The sequence below is a fragment of the Hyperolius riggenbachi genome, chromosome 2 (genome assembly GCF_040937935.1).
Source record: "Hyperolius riggenbachi isolate aHypRig1 chromosome 2, aHypRig1.pri, whole genome shotgun sequence".
Taxonomy (NCBI): Eukaryota; Metazoa; Chordata; class Amphibia; order Anura; family Hyperoliidae; genus Hyperolius; species Hyperolius riggenbachi.
Window position 1 is genome coordinate 462,863,251 of NC_090647.1, and position 18,450 is coordinate 462,881,700.

The window sequence follows — 18,450 nt, forward strand, 5'->3', positions numbered from 1 at the left end:
CTTGATCTAATGCTAGAGTGGAGTCAAGTCCATCTCAGACCAGAATACAAGGTACCTTTAATGGTCTGGCATGACGGATCTTTGAGTGACGATTGGCGATCGAGTCCATCATTCCTCTTCTTACCCCACCTGCGGAAGCCGCTCTGTTGAGCACCATGCTGTCATCCCACCGCCATGGAGGCAGAACACATCATTTGGCTGTTGCCTAGTGATGTATCTGTACATCAGCATTGGAGCACTGCAGTGCCACCAGCAGAATTGAGTTTGATCCTGGTGGATGACACAAATTTGCCTCAAATCAAGGTCACGTTCTAATCCATACTGTAGCCAATGTTTAAAATCCCTGATCCCTGGCATGGTCTAAAGGTGGAAAAAAAACCAATTTGAATCTATTTTATCCTTTTTTTTATATAGTAGTAATACTATATTATAATAGCTGGGGCTTCCTACTGAGTTATCGCTCTTTCGCCATTCACTTCCGCCTCCTGGGTCTTCTGAAACTGGCCTTGAAACGTCCTCCAGTCGGTGCAGATGCAGTCCAGCTGTGCGCCGACCCCCTTTGCACCTAGGCGCAGGATGCATGCGTGGCCGGATTTTGTCTGCGCCGACCGGATGACTTTTCAGGGCTAATCTCAGAAGAACCAGGAGGCGGAGGAGGATGGCGAGGGAGCAATAAGTCTGGAGGGGGCTGCAGGAAGCCCAAGGTATGTATAATTCTATAAGACTAAATATACTCTGTAAAGCGCTACGGAAGATGTCGGCGCTATGGAAATACTAAATAATAATAATTATCTACCTTCGTCTCAGGTGCACTTTAAGTTCAGACTTTTAGACTACTAAAACAGCTCAGTAAAATCAAATAGTTCCAGAACTGCAACATGCAAAATGAAGCTTCCTTCCTTGTGTGTGTAATGACAATATTATGCTTGGCATGTTAGTAATTTAGACTTTAGCAACACTGCTGAGTAAATTATTCACTAGTTTAGCAGACCAGACATAACTACAGAGACAGCACACATTCACCTCAGTATGGACATGGAGGAGGACAGCAGAGGTTATCGCAGAAACCTTACCTGTACTCTGGAAGGGAATCAGCTGTTTGCTATATTCTGTGGCTTGAGCAAAGGGCATATTGCAAATTCAGACTATACAAGATTTGTTTGTTGAGTGTTTTCTCAAGCAAGCTTTAAACCATTTCGATATATAGTCTGCTGCGCTCCTTTATAAATAGGTGCAGTCTCCACTGGTGAGCAGCACTCTTCTCATATATATCCTCGCCTCAAACAAAAGGGAGAGACAAAAGAAACAACATAGGGTATAACGTTTAACACTGCGCACACCCTTCATGCAACGCCACTTTTCAATGCTGGATCGTGCCACCACCACACAGGACAGGAATGGGGGCCTTTGAGAACCCCCACTAGCGTGCCTGCTTACCCACAGGATTCTTGGTTTAATGCAAGATAGGCAGCCTTTCCCTTCTCATAGAACCACAATCTACAAGAATGATAAAAAGCCTCACAGGGTATAAAAGTATATTTAATGCCAAATTCTCCCACTTAAAGTGAATGGTAACCGTGCTGTTAAAAAATAAACCAGATATTTACCTAAGGAGAGGCTCTGGGTCCTAATGAGCCTTCCCTCTCCTCTCTCGGTGCCCTCTGTGCAGCACTGTCCCCGGGAGCAGTATTTGACTAATTTGGTCAAATACTGCTCGCTCCGCTGACAAAGGTGACTTCGGAAAGTGTTCGGGAGCCCAAGTGCTCCCGAAGACGGGCTGCTCCATACTGCGCACGTGCTCGGCTCCCGAAGTCAAACGGGGATCCTGCGCTGCACAGAGGGCAACGGGAGAGGAGGGGGAAGGCTCATTAGGACCCAGAGTCTTCCCTCTCCTTTGGTAAGTATCTTGTTCCTTTTTTTTAACGACGATTCCCATTAACTTTAAAAGTAACGTATAGGATAAAAACAGCATATCACAGTGTCCCTTACGGTTCCTGACAGGCTCATACCCTGTCCGCAGCGTCCACCGATCTCCAGAAAGTAAAAACAGCGTGCGTCCAAATCTCCGCCCTACGCGTTTTGTCTCAAGCGTGACTCATCTGGGGCATGGACGAACACGCTCTGAATAGACACATCTTTATGTGTGGCAGCCCCTCCCCGCAGTGTGTAAAGCAAAAAGAACAAGATGGCAGGAGATGGTGGTTGATAGGGGTCAGCAGACATAGTCTTATGGAGGAGGTACATAGACAACCTGCTCATTCTGTGGAAGGGTGACCGAAACAGTTCATCTCTCAAACTAACAACTTAAAGAGTGATATACAACTAATGCCAGAATGTGATGAACATGAAATCCACTTTCTTGATCTGGAGATATATAAAGTTGGTAACATACTTAAGACCAAATGTTTTTTTAAGAAAACAGACAGAAACGGGTATATGTCCGTAGAATCGTGTCACCAACCCGCATGGATTAGGGGCATTCCCAAGGGTCAAATGATCAGAATCAGATGCAATTGCACAGATCTGGATGATTTTGAAATACAGGCTAACGTCTTAAAAGACCACTTTTTACAAAAAGGTTATATTGATGAATCACTATGTAATACTATTGAGGTGGTTAGAAATATAGATAGGAACCAAATATTGAGGGAGAACTCCGTGTGGAGGATGGCAGAGGGCCATACATTTGAGATGGCTTTTGTTTCTGATTTTTCTTCTCACTATAAACAGGTTGAAAGAATCCTCAAAAGGAATTGGCCGGTGCTCACTACTGACACGGCCCTAGCTAGGACATTACCTGAGTCTCTTTAAAAGCAATAGCTTGGGAGGGTAGCAGGCCGCGCACCTCCGACGCTTAGGAAAACAGTTGCTGTGGGGGTAAGGTGGGCATGGCAGTGCTATATATAATGGCAGCACTAGCTCTTTTTTTTTTTTTTGCTCCACCTGGGCTTTAGTATCTTTAGATCCCAGTGAACAAAGTCATAATAATCATACCATAATAGTCATACCTTCATAAGATAATGTTTTCAGTTATCAAGCATGCCCATTGTTAAGTGCATATTAAATACATATTGAGCCTCATACACACGCTATACTAAAATTGCATAGGTGGCTGGCCATGGCCATCTCTTAACCAAAATCCGGCGTGTGTACAGCCTATCCGATGCGGAGGGCATGGGTCCTCTCCTTACCCTGTCCACCATCACAACAGAATGTGCTGTTAGACTTTAGACCAACAACGCATCTGTACAACCTCAGTCACACATCTGGATATTTCAATGACTTATGATCCGGTTTCACCTTTGTTTACTTTTTTTGTTGTAACAGGAAGAATTTGAACAAGAACTGTGCAGTCTTGACCACAGTTAATAATGAGTGTGCTGCCTCCAGTTCGGAGAGACCGAATAGTGCCAGAGCTGCCTCAGGTAAGGCTAAGCTATCATTGACCTCTTGCTTTGATTTCACATTAACTGCTATGTATCTCTAAAAGAGTACTGGAAGTGACATGATGAGATAAACACATGGGTACATATAAGACTAGTCCTACTCTCAACAACTTCATTTTCTAATTTTTTAATTGCAAGGGTTAATAAACCAATGCTTTATCTGTGCAGTAAGAAAAGTTGAATTGCAGCTCCTGAAAAGTAATTAGAAACTGAAACACACTCCTGATCACAGTCTAGTACCTCCAAAAGCTCATAATTTCTCTTTGTTGAGAACTGAATGAACCAGATTTTACATCACACTGACATGGCTGCTTTTTATAATTCAGATTTAGGATTTACACCCTTAAACTGCAAACATATATTGCCATATCATATAATTGCACCTCCATCAGTCTTTGTGCTTCCCTCTTAGTCTCACGGGCGCCTCTTCTCCGTGACCCGATAGCATGGCACATGAGTACATACATTCTGCAGGGTCACAGAGAAAAGGCACCCACGAGGATGAGGTCGCAAGCACACAGACAGAAGGAGGAGCTTGTGTGGCACAACCCGTGAGTTTGATCCACTGTGAATACTGATCAGTAGGCTCTTGGGCCGTGAGGAACACCCCATACCATCATGTGTGGGGGGAGGAGGGGGGTTCGTAAACAAATTAGGGGCCACCTAATACCTATTGGGGAGGAGGGGGATTGTTGGGGGTCAGAGCGGCCCCATTGTGGCTGGAAGTAGCCCTTTTCATCCAGGATGTCTGGAGTGTTTGGAAGCACTGGAGCCTCTGCTGATAAAATGTTTTGCACTGTAAAGCTAGTGACAGTTGCCTGGTTGTTTTGGCTCATCCCATACAGTACCTATGTTCTCATGAACAAGGTAATAAGTATCTTGCTATTTCCTTTTCTGTGAGTCTTTCTAGTTTCTTCCTCCTCACACAAATGTGTAACAGGACACCCTCCTGCCAAACCGCCAGTGCTGTCTCACCCTGTGTGGTCCCCATGCTGTGGATGTAGCCTCAGGCCTTCATGTCTATGCAAGTAGGATCACAGAGGCTGGTGGTGACTGGTGCCAGACAGGAAGTGAGCTCTCACTCTCAGCTGTTGCCTGGATGGAGCTGAGGCCTGGAGCACAGAAAACATACACAGCCCTGCATGGTAGACATGAACACAGACTCCCTGTGTTACTAAATGGAAAGTCAGCTACGTCAACAATTTTTATAACACTGAGAACTGTAGCTGCTTTTCTGCTTATGCAGGTGAAACACCATGCGACTTTTTTTAGGTTTGTTTCAATAAACACATGGAACAGTACCGGTAATTTGAATGACTGATTGAAAGTCAATTGGGGAAAGAGGCCATTTTTATTGATTCTGCGCTGGTGGCAGCAGCAGCGGATTGACTTCCACATGGCTTTTTAAGGTGGACCTGAACTCTTGCAAAGGACAGAAAGAAAACAGAGAGGAATCACCTTGTATGTATTTAGAGAGTTTAGCCTGTCTAATTCCCCCTCATCTGTGACTAATCACCATTGTAATTTGATCTCTCATCTATGTCAGCTGGATGCCATGGCAGAGCAGCTAATTTTTAAACACAGGATGTTAAATGACCACTTCAGCGAAAAAAAGTAAGCAGTTAAATTATGACAGAACCGACAGGTTTTGGGCCAGTCCATCTCCTCATAGGGGATTCTCAGGGTTTTCTTTGTTGTTAAAAGCATCTCCTGAATAGCAGTTGCAAAGTTTAACTGGCAAAGTAGTGTGCAAGTGAGTAGAGAGGCTGGCTGGTATCTTACTATTTTGGTAGCTAAACTGCCATTCAGGAAATGCTTTTGAAAACAAAGAAAACTATGAGAATTCCCCATGAGGAGATGGACTAGCACAACACCTGACGGTTCTGTCACACTTTAACGTCTTCCTTTTTTCGCTAGAGTTGTCCATTAACCCTTTGTCTGCTTTCATGAAAGCAGGAAGTAGACACACTGCAAATATATTGCAGGATTTGTATAATCTGTAACAAGGAAATGTTTTTCTTTAAAGGTTATTATGCTGTTGCTTATCTTTTAGAGCAGAGAGGAAGTTCTAAGTTCAGTTCTGCTTAAAGCACCCCTTTCTGAGGTCCTTTTGCGACAGTTCCTTTTACAATTAATGGCCCATACTCACGGGCTACAATTGTCGCCCATGAGTATGAGGCGTTGCACAGGCGCGCACCCTGAACCGTCGCTCGTTGCTGCTGTCGCCAGGCGATTGGCGCAGCCAATCGCCTGGCGACAGTTGCCGCCGCAACTGTCGCTAGTCCGCGTGGGTATGCGGACTAGCGACAGCAACAACCAGGGAATACCTTGAACTTCCGGCGGGGGGAGGAACAACAGCGACAGCTTCCGCCGCATTATTTGCCAGGTCCCTCCGCCGTGTGTATGTGGAGGGACCTGGCGACGAGCTGTCGCCGGCCTGTCGCTCACACGCTCCCGTGTGCTAGCGACAGGCCAGAAATGTTGCCCGTGAGTATGGGCCATAACACAAATGTGTCATGTAATGTCTGGTGAATGGGGAATACAATAGCTGCCTCAACACAGAGCTCTAGTCTTGTCTAATGCTGGCTACACACGGTGCGTTCCCGCATCGAATGCGTCGATTCCCGACGATTTGTTTATTTCCGAGCATTTCCGAGCGCATTTCGATGATTTTTAGGTTGATTGCCATGTAAAGTATGGCAAATCGACCTAACAATCCATCGAAACGTGAATCGGACATAAACGAATTGACGGGAATCGAGCGGCGCATCAAGTGTGGGAACGCACCGTGTGTAGCCAGCATCAAGGCTCATACACACCTACCAACAATCTGTCCAACTATCTTCCAAACTTGTCTGTTGGAAGATAAGTTGGATGTGTGTACAGCTGGCAAACAACCAGGTGACCAACTGATAACAGGTTGTTTGCCAGATCCAACCGGAGGATCAATCTAACCAACTATCATGCCAGTTGGAACGTGTGTACAAGTCTTTTAAAGGACAACTGTAGTAAGTGGGATGTGGAGGCTGCCATATTTACTTCCTTATAAGCAATACCAGTTGCCTGGCTGTCCTGCTGATCCTCTGCCTCTAATACTAAACCCTGAACAAGCGTGCAGCAGTTCAGGTGTTTCTAACATTATTGTCAGATCTGACAAGATTAGTTGCATGCTTGTTTCTGGTGTTATTCAGACACTACTGTAGCCAAATAGATCAGCAGGACTGCCAGACAACTAATATTGTTTAAAAGGTAATACACATGGCAGCCTCCAAATCCCCCTCACTTCAGTTGTCCTTTAAACAACTTTGTTGTTTTTGAATGCGGACATGTGCAGTTTGTCATTTAGCTTGCACGCATAGTATTTAAGTGAGTTGGTTGTTTTGTTGGTTGGCGTGTGTGTCTTGTCATGTAAAAAACTTGTTGGGCATTTGGTCATGTTGTGCGGTTGGTTGTGCATTAAGTTGGATGCGTGAATGAGCCTTTATGATTTTAGACATGCGCATGAAAGAGGTCAGCTCAAAGTGGACTGGTTCAGACTGGCGCTGAACCTGCGTTAAATGAAGTCCGCAGCACACGATGCTTGAGCGCTGTCCATTCAAATGAATGGAAAGTCATTGGTACGATTGTTTACCGTCGTTCATGCAAATGTCGCATGCGATCCTGTTGTTTCCCGGCCCCTTATTGCAGCATCCAGCATCAGGCAACTGCTGTGCTTCAGTGTCCCCCTGCAGGGAACAGATGCCAAAGGCTGCTCTGCTAGTTTGCAGATAAGTGCTTTGCATCGGCTGAATGCAACACCGCTGGAAGCCCGTCTGAGCCAGGCCTTACTGAGATCACTTCTATGCAGATGTTTCCTTCAGCTCTTGATATTGTCCTCCTGTTGTCTCCTGACTTTCTATCTACTGTCACTGCATTCCTGTTCTCCAGCCTCCTCAAATTGAACAAGAATAAAGGTCCGTACACATGGCCAACAAAAGTCACAAACAACTTTGCGTAAAAAATGTCTGTCTTCCCAAGGACATTGTCCACACACCGATATTGCAAACAACCAACTAATTTAAATACTGTGCGTGTAAACGGAAGTGACATTACACAGGACATGCGTGCATTCTGTAGAACAACAACATTGTACACATGTGGCCGACTGCACGATATCTACCCGACAGTTGTTGAAGTTGATACGCCAGATGGATCAGGCAAAATGCCCCATATCGGTTGCTTGTTGTTGTCGTTTGGCTACTTTTTTATACATGATTTGTTCATTGCTGAGCGTGTGTGCATAGCTAGTGCCAGTTATCTTTCCAAGATCTAGTATAGCTCCTCTGCTTGTGAATACTGTAGATGTAGAGAACATACCATTTGGCCTAACCTCCCAGGCATATTTTCTGGGGTTAATATTTGACTTGGAGCTCTAAATAAAACCCATGTTAATGTATTAACCACCTCCTACCGCTTCATCATTATGCCTCAGGTGTACGTACATGTTAAAGGTCATTCAGTAGCATCTCAGTCAACAGTCCATCATGTGTTCAGCTACCCCAATACCATTCAGAGAGCCTTCCCCACATAGCTTACCCTGCTGTCAGTGGCCACATGCTTTTGCGCTGCCCCATCTTATCCAGCAATGATCACATCCTACCTCGCTCATGATGCTACCAAAGGGATTGCGCACATAAACATCATCATATCCAGTATTAACTGCTGCAACATCCTTATCCATGGACTACTGACAAACATACTGACTTTTCTCCAGACCTCACCCATCTTGTGTTCCACTCTACTATTACTACCTTTCTCTGCACAGACTACCAGTTACCTTAAATCTCTAATTTAAATCCGGAGATACAGAGCTCTTCATAACATCTCCCTCCCCGCCCAATAAGTTTCACACTAACATTCAATTATTATATAAACCTTAATCTTTGCTGTGCATTTGAAACATTCCTATTCTCCATCTTGTTGAATTTCCCTCACATCTAAAACCTCTCAAGAACTATACAGTTACTTAAAGGATCACTTTCGTGAAAAAATGTAAAATGTACCCATAGTAGTATGGCTGCGATGGGCCGGCGAGCACGTCCTTGATCGCGAGCCTGTTGCCGGGCACTTTCTGCGCATGCGCGTGACGTCACGCTCATGCGCAGAGAGTGCCCGGCAACGGGCACGCGATCAAAGGTGTGCACCACCGGCCCAGCGCAGCCGTACTACTACAGGTCATAGTGACCCGGAAGTAGTACAGGCACATAGAGATTCACTGGCGAACTGTTCGCTCGCATCTCTAGTAAGTAGTATAAATCTGACAGAACCGACAGGTTTTGGACCAGTTCATTTATTCATGGGGGATTCTCAGCATGGCCTTTATTCTTTATAAAGATAATCCCTGAAACGGATTTATAAAAATATGCTAGCCAGCCTCCCTGCTCGCTGCACACATTTTTGGCAGTTGGACAGAGCAACTGTCATTTACTAAGTGCTTTTGAAAATAAAGACACACTGAGAAACCTGTGAGGCGATGAGCTGGTCTAAAACCTGTCAGTTCTGTCAGATTTCTATTACTTACTGGAAGTGACAGAAACATAGGAAAAAAGTAATTTATAGCACATTTTACTCTGTACTCCTTATTTGTATATGTTTACATGTACTTTAAATTTTAAGATTTTTGCGATAGTGGTCCTTTCAGAACTCTCTTTTATACCACCCACATTCTGTTTAATGTGTGTACTGAAACTAAAGGATCATCACCTGCAGCTTTTGTGATTTCTCAGTAAATGACTCTTTAAAAAAAATGTGTATTGCTTTTTCAAGTATATTCTACATCCTTTTATTTAGTTCCAAAACATGCTTTATTTTATATGAATTGGTAATTAAAATTGATTAACTCTTTGCATCAGCACAGGACCTTTACTGATGAGGTAATAAGTAGCGGGTTGGGTCGATCTGATAATCCTTCTCTGTGATTGGGCGTCTCAGGACCTGTGGGTTTGAGGAAGGACAGGAGCCTGATGGTGCAGTATTGTTAATATGGCGTAATGAAGAACAGAGGTGCCAACAGGATAAAATCAATTCTTAAAACTTTTAAAATTGCTTAGGAGGCATTGGTGGACTTACCCCCCACAAGCAGACACAAAAACTGTGTATTCAAAACAATCAAATTTATTGGTACACTCCAGGGTTTTTTTGCAATGTGTTTCGCAGGTATATTCCCGCTTCCTCAGGCAATAAAAAATTTGAGTACACACAATACAGTCTCAAGGTCACGATAAGCGCCTGTATGTACTCCTATTTTTTTATTGCCTGAGGAAGCGGGAATATATCTCTGTTCTTCATTACGTTATAATTGATATCCATCCCTGGTGGAGGGGGATAACCCTTTCTTTCTCCTGTCTACAGAGAGGGACTTCTTAATCCTGAGTGAGGACAGGCTAATCTCCTCACCTGCCTGTACAGTGGTTACTTGGAGGTAACCCTGGTTTGTGAGTATGTATTATAATTGTTTCATTTACCCAATTGGCAATACTTACTACACTATATTGGGCTCTCAGTTCTCTTTTTACAAGTATCGTTAATATGGTTGGGTGCTTGTATTTGTGAGACCATATACTCACAATGTTGGGTTGCTATCCTGCAACCACCAAGTGCGCGTACGCGTCTCTGCTCGGTATCTCGGGTCCTTCCAGAGCTGGGCGGTCGCTCTCCTTCTTTATTCCTCTCTCTCTGCTTGGATCGCAACTTTGGGGGAATTGTCACCTCACTTGGAGGTGTGTTACTGTACTGGAAAAAGTTTTTTGAGGAGGCGCTCTTGGAACCTAGTAGGATATATATATATATATATATATATATATATATATATATATATATATACAGTGGGTAGCAAAAGTATTCGGCCCCCTTGAAGTTTTCCACATTTTGTCATATTACTGCCACAAACATGACTCACTTTTATTGGAATTCCACGTGAAAGACCAATACAAAGTGGTGTACACATGAGAAGTGGAACGAAAATCATACATGATTCCAAACATTTTTTACAAATAAATAACTGCAAAGTGGTGTGTGCATAATTATTCGCCCCCCTTTGATCTGAGTACAGTCAGTTGCCCATAAACATTCCCTGATGAGTGCTAATGACTAAATAGAGTGCACCTGTGTGTAATCTAATGTCAGTACAAATACAGCTGCTCTGTGACCGCCTCAGAGGTTGTCTAAGAGAATATTGGGAGCAACAACACTGTGAAGTCCAAAGAACACACAAGACAGGTCAGGGATCAAGTTAATTGAGAAATTTAGGTGTCAAAAATCTCTTTATTTAGCACAGTTAACAGCAGTTATGCAAAAGAGTTACAAGAAAAAGAAAATACACCTTACAGGGCTCGCAGGCCCCAACAAATAAACATAATCAGATGCCTTGTAAAACTAAGATAAATACAAAGATTAGATTGGATATCAAAACAGAAAAAAGAAACAGAGCAGTGAAGTGGTTATTATTGTAGTAATAGTTAGTAAAGGTAATATGATATGTGGATTCCAGGGTACAAGCTCCAGTATCAGTTATCTGGGTGGTCAAATGCCACCCAGGACCTTTAGGGTTAGATGGGGATGTGGTATCATGGGTGTATTAGTGGTGACTATAAAATTGTGTTTAAGCTTAAAGGGGTTAGGGTTGTTAGGTTTCCAGAAAGAGAGAGGAGATGATTAAGAGGATTCTAGGTTAGTGAATCAGGCATACCTCTAAAGGTTATCCATGGCAGTTATTGAGAAATTTAAAGCAGGCTTAGGCTACAAAAAGATTTCCAAAGCCTTGAACATCCCACGGTGCACTATTCAAGCGATCATTCAGAAATGGAAGGAGTACGGCACAACTGTAAACCTACCAAGACAAGGCCGTCCACCTAAACTCACAGGCCAAACAAGGAGAGCGCTGATCAGAAATGCAGTCAAGAGGCCCATGGTGACTCTGGACGAGCTGCAGAGATCTACAGCTCAGGTGGGAGACTCTGTCCATAGGACAACTATTAGTCATGCACTGTACAAAGTTGGCCTTTATGGAAGAGTGGCAAGAAGAAAGCCATTGTTAACAGAAAGCATAAGAAGTTCCGTTTGCAGTTTGCCACAAGCCATGTGGGGGACACAGCAACCATGTGGAAAAAGGTGCTCTGGTCAGATGAGACCAAAATGGAACTTTTTGGCCAAAATGCAAAACGCTATATGTGGCAGAAAACTAACACTGCACATCACTCTGAAAACACCATTCCCACTGTCAAATATGATGGTGGCAGCATCATGCTCGGGAGGTGCATCTCTTCAGCAGGGACAGGGAAGCTAGTCAGAGTTGATGGGAAGATTGATGGAGCCAAATACAGGGCAAACTTGGAAGAAAACCTCTTGGAGACTGCAAAATACTTGAGACTGGGCCGGAGGTTCACCTTGCAGCAGGACAATGACCCTAAACATAAACCAGGGAAACAATGGAATGGTTTAAAACAAAACATATCTATGTGTTGGAATGGCCCAGTCAAAGTCCAGATCTAAATCCAATCGAGAATCTGTGGCTAGATCTAAAAACTGCTGTTCGCAAACGCTGTCCATCTAATCTGACTGAGCTGGAGCTGTTTTGCAAAGAAGAATGGGCAAGGATTTCAGTCTCTAGATGTGCAAAGCTGGTAGAGACATACCCTAAAAGACTGGCAGCTGTAATTGCAGCAAAAGGTGGTTCTACAAAGTATTGACTCCAGGGGCCTAATAATTACGCACACCCCACTTTGCAGTTATTTATTTGTAAAAAAAAATGTTTGGAATGATGTATGATTTTCGTCCCACTTCTCACATGTACACCACTTTGTATTGGTCTTTCACGTGGAATTCCAATAGAATTGATGCATGTTTGTGGCAGTAATGTGACAAAATATGGAAAACTTCAAGGGGGCCGAATACTTTTGCAACCCACTGTATATATGTATGGTGGCTTACCTCTGTTCTAGACTCAAAAGAGGCTCTTTTTTAAAAATAGATAGGTTTACGTGTAGACAACGTGTTTCACGGGTCTCTGCACGCTTCCTCAGGTCAATAAAACACCTTTTCGATAGCAGTGGTCTGCGTGGGCGCCTGTAGCATGATGAGGTAATAGGCATATGTGAATCTAGTGTGCAGGCTTATTTGAAAAAAACTTTTTTTTTCTTGTGCAACATATGCATTAAGTTGTCTTCTTGCTTTTTTCTAGTGTTTCAATAAGGAGGCGTGTCTCCACACCAGAGATTCCTTCCACTCCAAGGTCATCAGCGCATGCAAGCAACAGAGGACAGGGACTGTTGGGTAGGTAAAATATGTGCCTACTGAGTATACCTGAGGAACACTAAAGGAGCCCACACATTATTCCATTTGTTTGGGCTTCATGGTAGCCTGATTGATTGTTTCGATCTACACAATCGATCCGGCTTGCTGGAAAGATTTAGTTCGATAGGGCTTGGTTGGCCATGCAGAGGTAATGGTGTTTGATATTCCAATGAGCAATGGACCCCTTTCCACTATCGCCTCAAGCATAATCTGTCCCCTGGGGCCATGGTGAGTGCGGAAGCAGCTGACCTGTCTGCTGGCTCGAGTCCTGTATTTCTCAAGCCACCTGCTGTACATTGCTGCTGCCAGCGCCTATACCGCGTCTCTTGAACTGACGTCACGTATATGAGATGGAGTCATGGGGTGGAGGTACCCCGGCCATGCAGAGGAGGAGACACCAGAGGAGGAGCTGCTGCCACACACACCATGGGCCTGGACACACACACACACACACACACACATTACATTGGGTGGCGTCAGGCAAAGGAGCTACGATTTCCGAGTGCCATAGAAGCACCACAGCTGCAAGGGGGCGGTGCTAAAATGTCGAATGTTGGCGCACAGGAGGGCTCCCAGGATGAGTTAGACTAAAAACACTGCAGTAGTCATAACTTTTTAGAAGAACGGCCACCTAGTCAGCAATACGCCCAGTGGAAAAATTCGTCCAGCAGACGGCCGAGAGCTGTGTTCTCCTCACTCGCCCCGCCCGCCATGTGATGATATTCCTGTGCTGCTCCCTCAGTCAGGCAGTAGGAGACTGCTGAGGAGGAAATGAAAAACTGAATTCATGCAGCCTGGTATTTTCTGATTTCAGTTAACAAAAACATTTTTATGTATAAATTCATATATATATAATTATTATTATTCCCCCGTCGTATTTGCGTCTGCCACCGCCATCATATTTGAAGGTTCTGCCTCTATAAACCAAGGGGGTAGGGTCAGCACCAAACACTGACATACATGTATACCAGGTGTGCAGAACAGATCCAAAAACATAATGCCAAAGAAAAGGAAAAGGGGGACCTGAAAAAGCACCCCACCACTCTGATATAATCAAAAATGTTACATCTTTATTATATATCAAAGGTCAACAAAATTCCATAAAAACAATTAAAAACCAAGTAATGGGTGGACCACTAATATATCACAATACATGAAAGTGAGGGCAATCTGAATAACCTCAGTGGTGATCCATAGTGGTTAGCTCACAATTAACAATCTATGCATAAATAACACATGGTACTAAAGGTGTAATCGCAAACACATATCAAAATATTGCACAATGTTCCATCAACAATACTCATCATTGCTCCATAACACACTGTGAAAAATAAGTGTGAAATCTGCCTGTGAGCAAGTGTGCCCCTCACACATGTACAGTGAGAAAGATCCTCAGTAATTGCTGAACCAATCAATGTGAAAATGGGGGGTGATAACACAAACAAGATTCCAAGTGAATACCCTGGAGTTATTCACTTGGAATTTTGTTTGTGTTATCACCTCTCATTTTTCACATTGATTGGTTCGGCAATTACTGAGGTGTGTTATGGAGCAATGATGAGTATTGTTGATGGAACATTGTGCAATATTTTTATGTGTTTGCGATTACACTTATAGTACCATGTGTTATTTATGCATAGATTGGTATTAATTGTGAGCTAACCACTATGGATCACCACAGAGGTTACTCAGATTGCCCTTACTTCCATGTATTGTGATATACCAGTGGTCCGCCCATTACTTGGTTTATAATTGTTTTTATGGAATTTTGCTGACCTTTGATATATAATAAAGATGTAACATTTTTTATTATATCAGAGTGGTGCAGTGCTTTTTCAGGTCCCCCTTTTCCTTTTCTTTGGCATTTAAAGTTTCTGTGTCGGCAATTGACTTACATGCATTTGGTCGCCGTGGAAGACCGACAATAACACGCTGTTGGCAGCGGATCGTAAGCTTCCGGTGCAACTCGGTTAGTGTACTAGACCCCATACATCTTCTTTTCTGTTCCGTTACCCTGCGTGCAGAAAGAGTAACACAATGCAAAAAAAGTGCCCGCATGTGATAGGGGCCTCATTGTACTGTATGCCTCACTGGTATGGTGCACTACACCGTTATTGTGGGATGCAACTCTTTGAATATGTTGCGAAGTGAATGAAGAGCAATCACATGACAACGTAATCGCATGGGCGGTGAAAGGCAACCTGGCCCTGGCAGTTGCCGTCCTCGGGCTCCACATAAGACATGATGTTTTTTACCGCCGGGGAACGCCACCACATGTCAAAACGTGACACGCGCAGTGTTACCAAACGCTGCTATTTGTCTTATGAAATTGCAGCCGAATGGCGCTTGTTGCTGGAAGACGGGAGGCTGAACTGCCCTGACAATAAAAATAGTTAAGCCGCCTGTGGAAAAGAGGCTTTAGTATTGTGTCTTTTTTCCTCAAGACTGCTGAGACGAATGTTCTATTTATGTATATGGAATGCTTTCTTCTTGTGACAGGATCTTGCTTGGGCTGAGTTGATGCACATGCAGATGTTCTCAGTCTCATGTGTTCATTCCATCCCACCCAGACTCACCCAATTCCAGTCCTCCCCTCAGCTGGGCAGGCTGCCCACTGGAGCTTTTTCCTTTTGTTGAGAGCTGCCTCTGCTGTTTACAAGTCAGGCTGTTCAATAGCGTCACCTTTGCCATAGTGACAACAGTTTGCTGCTACCTCATGCCTCACTTCCTCCACCAAATACACTGCTTAACCTCATCACTGCCACACCAGCTGTTCTGTTTCAACACAGCTTTTTGTTTGATTCCCAAATCCTTCTTCAATTCTCTGCTTTTATTGAAATGCAAATAAATTCCAAGTGGATATTGGAATGTCAAAGGAGCCATGGACTGAAAGTAATAAGAGTATTGATGTCTTTGCGGATTGTCCTCTGAAAATGTACAATAGATTGGTTGGCTGTCTGGGGTTTTATATTACTGGCCTGTACAGGGCCGGCTCTAGACTTTTTGCTGCCTGAAGCAAACATGTGAGGATGCGATTCCCCCCCGATTTGGAATGATCGCACAGCACCTGACAATTTACTTCATTTAACGTTTAACGTTTTGTAAATACGGAAGTGCACGGAAACGTACTGTAAAAGATACGCTTCCACACATGCGCGCCTCACCGCCGCCGCCAACCTTTTTTAAAACTGCATCGCTATAGACTTACATGACTTCCATATCGCCGCAGGTCACTGCACGGTAATGTAGGTATTGCAGCGCATTAGATAGGGAACTTCAAGTATTGCAATTCCCCAGTGTAAAAGGGCCCTGACTGTAAGTTCTTGAAGTTCTTGAAGAACAACAGGAGAGTTCCATACTGCCACATCACTACTGAGCCCATCTGCATACACTAAGGGCCCGTTTTTACTTGTGTGGTGCGAATTAGTACAGAAGGTAAGGTCCGCACTTGTCAGATTGAAGTAACCTTTATTAAGGACATATCCAGATTAAAACTCGGCAGGCATCATAGCTGACATGTTTCGGACTCAAACGTCCTTAATCATAGCTGATATGATTAAGGACGTTTGAGTCCGAAACATGTCAGCTATGATGCCTGCCGAGTTTTAATCTGGATATGTCCTTAATAAAGGTTACTTCAATCCGACAAGTGCGGACCTTCCCTTCTGTACTGCATCCTTTGGTCTTGCTAACCTGGGTCGAGCACTGCAGTGGAAGTGGTGGAGTGGAGCTGTGTTCACTTTGCAAATTTTCACTTATGATAAAGTCTTTTTATCTGCTTACACTTGTCAAAGCCTTACATTAGTTTATATATTTATGATGATTTTTTTTTTTTTATTGTTTACGTTTCGTTAGTTGTGTGGTGAAGATTTATTGCTGCTCTATCTCATTTATTTCCAGCAGATTTAAGATTTCCAAGGTTATTGTGGTTGGTGATCTTTCGGTGGGAAAGACATGCATGATAAATAGGTAAGTAAACTACATCTTGAATATGTACAGTGTATAAAGGCTCATACACACGTGCAGCTATTCTGCCCAACTATCGTCTAAACTTGGTCTGTTGTACTACATGCCCAACTGATAACAGGCAGTTTTCCCGATCCAGATGGCGGATCAACCTGCCCAACTATCAGGCAGGTTGGCCACGTGTGTACAAGTTGTTTTAAAGTTCCCCTTAACAGAGTTTTGAACAATATACTTTTTATATATAATTTGATATCTGGTGCTGTGACATATCACAACACCATCCACCTGCCCCTCCAGCTCCCCCTCTGTCCCCCACTCTACTTTGTATTTGATTATGGGTGAGGAGGAAGTGTCAGTTCTTCCTTCTCTCTGCCCTCCTTAGCTCCGCCTCCTGCACTTGTAGCTTATCGTTCCGGATTTGAGTACCGCCCACAATGTGCAGGGGAGCTGCGCTGTATGTGGGCTTGTGATAATGGAGGTCAGAATGATAGTGTACTAATATGCATTATCGTTCAGACCTCAATTATCTCAAGCCAGCACACAGCGCAGCTCCCCTGCACGCTGTGTGCGGTACTCAGATCAAGAACTGTAAGCTGCGAGTGGAGGGGGCATTCCTGATGATGGGCAGAGAGGAGCAAGTGCTGACACTTCCTTCCCGCCCATCATTGACGTTCTGCTCCAGTCGAAAATGTTGGCTGAACAGAACGGCGGACACAGGGAGTGCTGGAGGGGGGAGGAAGGTGCTGTGACAATGTAGCAGCACCAGAAATAAAACAGTATACAAAGTATATTATTTACAACCCCATTCAGGGGTACATTAAGGACTTGGTTTTTGAATGCAGACATAGTGCGCATGCAGCATTTAAATAAGTTGGTTGTTTAGTTGACCAGCGAGTGAGTGTTTTGTTGAACAGCGAGTGAGTGTTTAGTTGAACAGCGAGTGAGTGTTTAGTTCAACAGCGAGTGAGTGTTTAGTTGAACAGCGAGTGAGTGTTTAGTTGATCAGCGAGGGAGTGTTTAGTTAATCAGCGAGTGAGTGTTTAGTTGATCAGCGAGGGAGTGTTTAGTTGATCAGCGAGTGAGTGTTTAGTTGATCAGCGAGGGAGTGTTTAGTTAATCAGCGAGTGAGTGTTTAGTTGATCAGCGAGGGAGTGTTTAGTTGATCAGCGAGGTGAGTGTTTAGTTGATCAGCGAGTGAAAGTTTAGTTGATCAGCGAGGGAGTGTTTAGTTGATCAGCGAGTGAGTGTTTAGTTAATCAGCGAGTGAGTGTTTAGTTGATCAGCGAGGGAGTGTTTAGTTGATCAGCGAGTGAGTGTTTAGTTGATCAGCGAGGGAGTGTTTAGTTGATCAGCGAGTGAGTGTTTAGTTGATCAGCGAGTGAGTGTTTAACCAGCGAGTGTGTACATACTTGTCATATAAACAAGTTGTGCAGCTTATCATGTTATGCGGTTGGTCTTGCTTTAAGTTGCACATGTGTAGGATCCTTTAGACAAGATGTTATTGGAATTCCAAGTAAGATTAGAGTGAACCAGGTCCATACCCTGTGCAAACCCCCCTGTGAAAAACAGGAAACTTACATAACAGAAATGTTTCTCTTATAATTGTTTTGTGTCTTGCTTCAGCATAATTCTCATTGCTGTAAAATAGTTTTTTTTACAATCGGGCCATACACTACTCCAGCCTGGACTACTCGATGTGGCCAACAAA

The 18,450-nt window shown here is 43.8% G+C and overlaps 1 protein-coding gene across 3 annotated transcripts in view; it reads left to right on the top strand.

The window, feature by feature from the left end:
* RAB34 (RAB34, member RAS oncogene family) overlaps window positions 1-18,450 on the top strand; it is a 102,424-nt gene that overhangs the window by 56,080 nt on the left and 27,894 nt on the right. For 2 of the 3 annotated variants that reach the window (XM_068270148.1, XM_068270147.1), the window contains exons 2-4: window positions 3,328-3,425; window positions 12,664-12,755; window positions 16,677-16,745. In XM_068270148.1, the coding sequence (XP_068126249.1) occupies window positions 3,372-3,425; window positions 12,664-12,755; window positions 16,677-16,745 (215 nt within the window). In that variant the 5' untranslated portion in view covers window positions 3,328-3,371. The remainder of the gene's footprint in view (window positions 1-3,327; window positions 3,426-12,663; window positions 12,756-16,676; window positions 16,746-18,450) is intronic. The other variant, XM_068270149.1, reaches the window with a different exon arrangement.